The sequence below is a fragment of the Mandrillus leucophaeus genome, unplaced genomic scaffold (assembly GCF_000951045.1).
Source record: "Mandrillus leucophaeus isolate KB7577 unplaced genomic scaffold, Mleu.le_1.0 Scaffold17, whole genome shotgun sequence".
In the NCBI taxonomy this organism is placed as follows: Eukaryota; Metazoa; Chordata; class Mammalia; order Primates; family Cercopithecidae; genus Mandrillus; species Mandrillus leucophaeus.
The window spans coordinates 5,636,007-5,640,656 of record NW_012101698.1 but is presented as its reverse complement, the minus strand read 5'-3'; the positions used below and the strand labels follow the sequence as shown (position 1 = coordinate 5,640,656).

Genomic DNA, 4,650 nt, shown 5'->3' with positions numbered 1-4,650 from the left:
AAAAAAAAAAAAAATAAAGACATGCTCTTGCTCTGTTACCCAGGCTGCAGTGCGGTGGCTCAAACTCCTGGGCTCAAGCTGTTCTCCTGCCCCAGCCTCCTGAATAGCTGGGATTACAGGCTAATTTTTTAAATTGTTAGTAGAGACTAGGTCTTGCTGTGTTGCCCAGGCTGACATTTGCAGTTTTTCTCAGTATTTTCAAAGTCCTTTCCTTAGGTATTATACCAATTAATATTTCTGGTTTTGTTTGTTTGTTTGTTTGTTTTTTTGAGACAAGAGTTTTGCTTTTGTTGCCCAGGCTGGAGTGCTGTGGCATGATCTCAGCTCACCACAACCTCCGCCTCCTGGGTTCAAGCAATTTTCCTGCTTCAGCCTTCCTGAGTAGCTGGGATTACAGGCATGTGCCACCACACCCAGCTAATTTTGTATTTTTTAGTAGAGACAGGGTTTCTCCATGTTGGTCAGACTGGTCTCAAACTCCTGACCTCAGGTGATCCACCCGCCTCAGCCTCCCAAAGTGCTGGGATTACAGGATGAGCCACTGTGACCGGCCACCAATTAATATTTCCATCAGCAAAAATGAGAGTGTTTTTCTACAATCTCATCACAGAATTAATAGTCAAACTTTTAGAATTTGCCAATCTGAAAGGTAAAAAATGGTAGACTATGTTTGCTAATAAGGCTGTATTTTAAAGTAGGACTGTTAAGAGGTGACATATTCTGATCTGTCTGAAATTAGTCAAAATTTCTAGAAATTTAAAAGTTTTCACCAGGTACAGTAGTTCATGCCAGTAATCCTAGTGCTTTGGGAGACCAAGGCAGGAGGATTACTTGAGGCCAGGAATTTGAGAACAACCTGGGCAACACGGCAAGACTCCATCTCTACAAAAATGTTTTTGTTTTAAATTAGCTGAGAATAGTGGCGCATGCCTGTAGTGCTAGCTACTCAGGAGGCTAAGGCAGGAGGATGTGGTGGTATGCACCTGTAGTCCCAGCTAAGTGGGAGCCTGGGGTGGGAGGATCACTTCGGCTCAGGAGATTAAGGTTGTAGTGAGCTATGATTGCACCACTGCACTTTAGCCTGGGCAACAGAGGGAGACCCTGTCTCAAAAAAAAAAAAAATTCTAGAAATAAAAATTCACTAAACATAAAGAAATGCCAACTATTTATATTTTGATTACTTAAAATAAATTTCAGACTGGGCGCTGTGTCTCATGCCTGTAATCCCAGCACTTTGGGAGGCCAAGGTGGGCGGATCACTTGATTGAGGTCTGGAGTTTAAGACCATCCTGGCGAACATGGCAAAACCCCGTCTCTCCTAAAAATACCTAAATTAGCCAGGTGTGGTGGCACACGCCTAATCCCAGCTACTCAGGAGGCTGAGGCAGGAGAATCGCTTGAACCCAGGAGGCGGAGGTTGCAGTGAGCCAAGGTTGCGCCATTGCACTCCAACTTTGGGCTACAAGAGGAAAACTCTGTCTAAAAAATAAATAAATAAAATAAATTTCAGTGTGTTTATTTATATTGTCCCACATTTTTGGTAGTTCTCATATTTGCCTTTCTAATTATGACAACTGTTTTCTTGTGTAGGTATTATCAAAACCAGTACCACTGCTGAAAAAACAGATGAAGAGGAGAAAGGTAACTACTCTTGGATGCCCTTGGCAAGAGACAGTATGACCCAGGGCTTGCCTTCCTGGAGCCAGAGGCACTCCAAGCTACAAGATCCAGGAGATGAGAGGAATCAGAGAAGGAATAGTCAGTGAGAGGAGGAGAACCGAACAAGTCCTGAAGCAGTGGCTCATGCCTGTAATTCCAGCACTTTGGGAGGCCGAGGTGGGAGGATTGCTTTGGACCAGGAGTTCAAGCCCAGCCTGGGCAACATAGGGAGACCCTATCTCTACAAAAGATTTCAAAATGAGCTGGGTGTGATAGCACACACCTGGACTCCCAGCTACTTGGGAGGCTGAGGTGGGAGGATCGCCTGAACCCAGGAATTCTAGGCTACAGTGAGCTATGATTGTGCCACTGCACTCCAGCCTGGGTGACAGCAAGACCCCATCTCTAAAATAAATAAATAGAGACCTATCAGTGTGATGGTTTTTCTCCAGCCATGCTTGACTGCCCAGCTGCTAGTGTGGAGAGGGAGAAAGAGTGGCTTCATAAGCGTGGGGTTTGCCAGATGAGAATGAAGATCTACTGGTTTCTTCCTGACAGAGGACAGAGCTGCCCAGTCCTTACTCAACAAGCTGATCAGAAGTAACCTTGTCGATAACACAAACCAAGTAGAAGTCCTGCAGCGGGATCCAAACTCCCCTCTGTACTCGGTGAAGTCGTTTGAAGAGCTTCGACTGTGAGTATTCGCTCCTTTCAACAGCTCTTCCTTGCCAGTCTCTCCCCACATAAAACTGCATCTCAGAAATTCTTGTGAGAATTTTTACTTTTAAAAAGTTAGCATTTTTTTTTTCTTTTTTTTTTTTTTGAGACAGCGTTTCACTCCTGTTGCCCAGGCTGGAGTGCAATCGCGCGACCTTGGTTCACTGCAACCTCTGCCTCCTGGGTTCTAGCGATTCTTCTGCCTCAGCCTCCCAAGTAGCTGGGATTACAGGTGCGCGGCATCACACCCGGCTAATTTTTTGTATTTTTAGTAGAGACAGGGTGTCACCATTTTGACCAGGCTGGTCCTGAACTCCTGACCTCAGGTGATCCGCCCGCCTCGGCCTCTCAAAGTGCTGGGATTACAGGCATGAGCCACCGTGCCTGGCTATTTTTTTCTTTGCAAAGAAGTCACATGAATAAATCACATGATTCAAAAGTCAAAAAGTATGAAAACATTTGCAGTATTAATTTCCCCCCCTAGTGTCTTGGCTACCCTGTTCTCTCGGTAGGAATTTTTTAATGCTTCAGATTTATTAATCATAGCTAAAAGTCTTATTTCTCTTATACTCTTAGAACTTTCAATAAAATATTGGCTGACAGGTGATTTCTGGATGTCAGGAACATTTCTGATTAGGTAAGCCCTTAAGTGAGAACATGTGCTTTTTTTTTTTTTTTTTTTTTTTTTTTTTTTAAATAAAAGGCCAGGCACAGTGGCTCACGCCTGTAATCCCAGCACTTTGGGAGGCCGAGGTGGGCATATCACAAGGTCAGGAGTTTGAGACCAGCCTGACCAACATAGTGAAACCCTATCTCCACTAAAAATACAAAACTTAGCCGGGCGTGATGGCACAGGCCTGTAATCCCAGCTACTCAGGAGGCTGGGGTAGGAGAATCACTTGAACCTGTGAGGCGGACATTGCAGTGAGCCAAGTTCGTGCCACTGCACTCTATCCTGGGCAACAGAGGGAGACTCTGTCTCAAAAAAATATACATATATGTATATTTAGACTGTAGGGTTTACAGTCTTACAGTTTATCTGCTTTTTAAAAAATCTATCAAATCTGTTTTTGGTTTTTTTTTGTTTGTTTGTTTGTTTGAGATGGAGTCTTGCTCTGTTGCCCAGGCTGGAGTGCAGTGGCGCGATTTCAGCTCACCACAACCTCCACCTCCCAGGTTCAAGCGATTCTCCTGCCTCAGCCTCCTGAGTTAGCTGGGACTACAGGTGCACACCATCATGCCCGGCTAATTTTTGTATTTTTAGAAGAGACAGGGTTTCACTATGTTGGCCAGGCTGGTCTCGAATTCCTGATCTCGTGATCCGCCTGCCTCGGCCTCCCAAAGTGCTGGGATTACAGGCATGAGCCACCGTGCCTAGCCTTATGTTTTAGGTTTACTTCAGTAAATTAATAGAGGATTAAGTATGGATCATTGTGTTACATACATGCCACTGTGCCGGGTGTTACAAGGAACACAAGACCTACTTACTATTCTTGCTGCCTGCCAGGATCACAACCATAGAAAGTAGCTGATGAATAAGAATGTGGTGGAATCAATGGATTATTTGCCATAATTCAGCAAAATCTATAGTATGGCCACTGTGGACAAATTGAAGCCACATTCCTTCCAGCTATTACCACTGAGTAAGAGACACATAAAACAAAGCTAACTAGTTGTTAAGTAATCTTGAAGAACAATTTTTTATTTTTATTTCTATTCATTTATTTATTTACTTTTGAGACTGAGTCTCACTCTGTTGCCCAGGCTGGAGCACAGTGGCACAATCTTGACTCACTTCAACCTCTACCTCCTAGGTTCAAGCGATTCTCGTGCCTCAGCCTCTCACATAGCTGGGATTACAGGCCTGAGGCACCACACCTGGCTCATTTGGGTATTTTTAGTAGAGACAGGGTTTCATCATGTTGGCCAGGGTGGTCTCAAACTCCTGGCATCAAGCGATCTGCCCACCTCAGCCTCCCAGGCTGCTGGATTACAGGCATGAGCCACTGCACCCAGCCTTATTTTTTTATTTTTAAAAATAGAGGTGTGGTATTGCTGTGTTGGCCAGGTTGCTCCTGAACTCCTGTTCTCAAAGATTCCTCCTGCCTCACCCTCCAGAACTGCTAGGATTACATACAGGTGTCAGCCACAGCACCTGGCCCAAGAACTTTTTTTTTTTTTTTTTAAATGGAGATGAGGTTTCACCATGTTGCCCAGGCTGGACCAAAAATGTATTTTTAAACAGTTACACTTTTGTTTGGGCACGGTGGCTCA

The 4,650-nt window shown here is 44.5% G+C and overlaps 1 protein-coding gene across 3 annotated transcripts in view; it reads left to right on the top strand.

The window, feature by feature from the left end:
* DDX19A (DEAD (Asp-Glu-Ala-Asp) box polypeptide 19A) overlaps positions 1 to 4,650 on the top strand; it is a 32,583-nt gene that overhangs the window by 7,764 nt on the left and 20,169 nt on the right. For all 3 annotated transcript variants that reach the window (XM_011976778.1, XM_011976779.1, XM_011976777.1), the window contains 2 exons: positions 1,591 to 1,641; positions 2,218 to 2,353. In XM_011976778.1, coding sequence (XP_011832168.1) covers positions 1,591 to 1,641; positions 2,218 to 2,353 — 187 coding nt within the window. The remainder of the gene's footprint in view (positions 1 to 1,590; positions 1,642 to 2,217; positions 2,354 to 4,650) is intronic.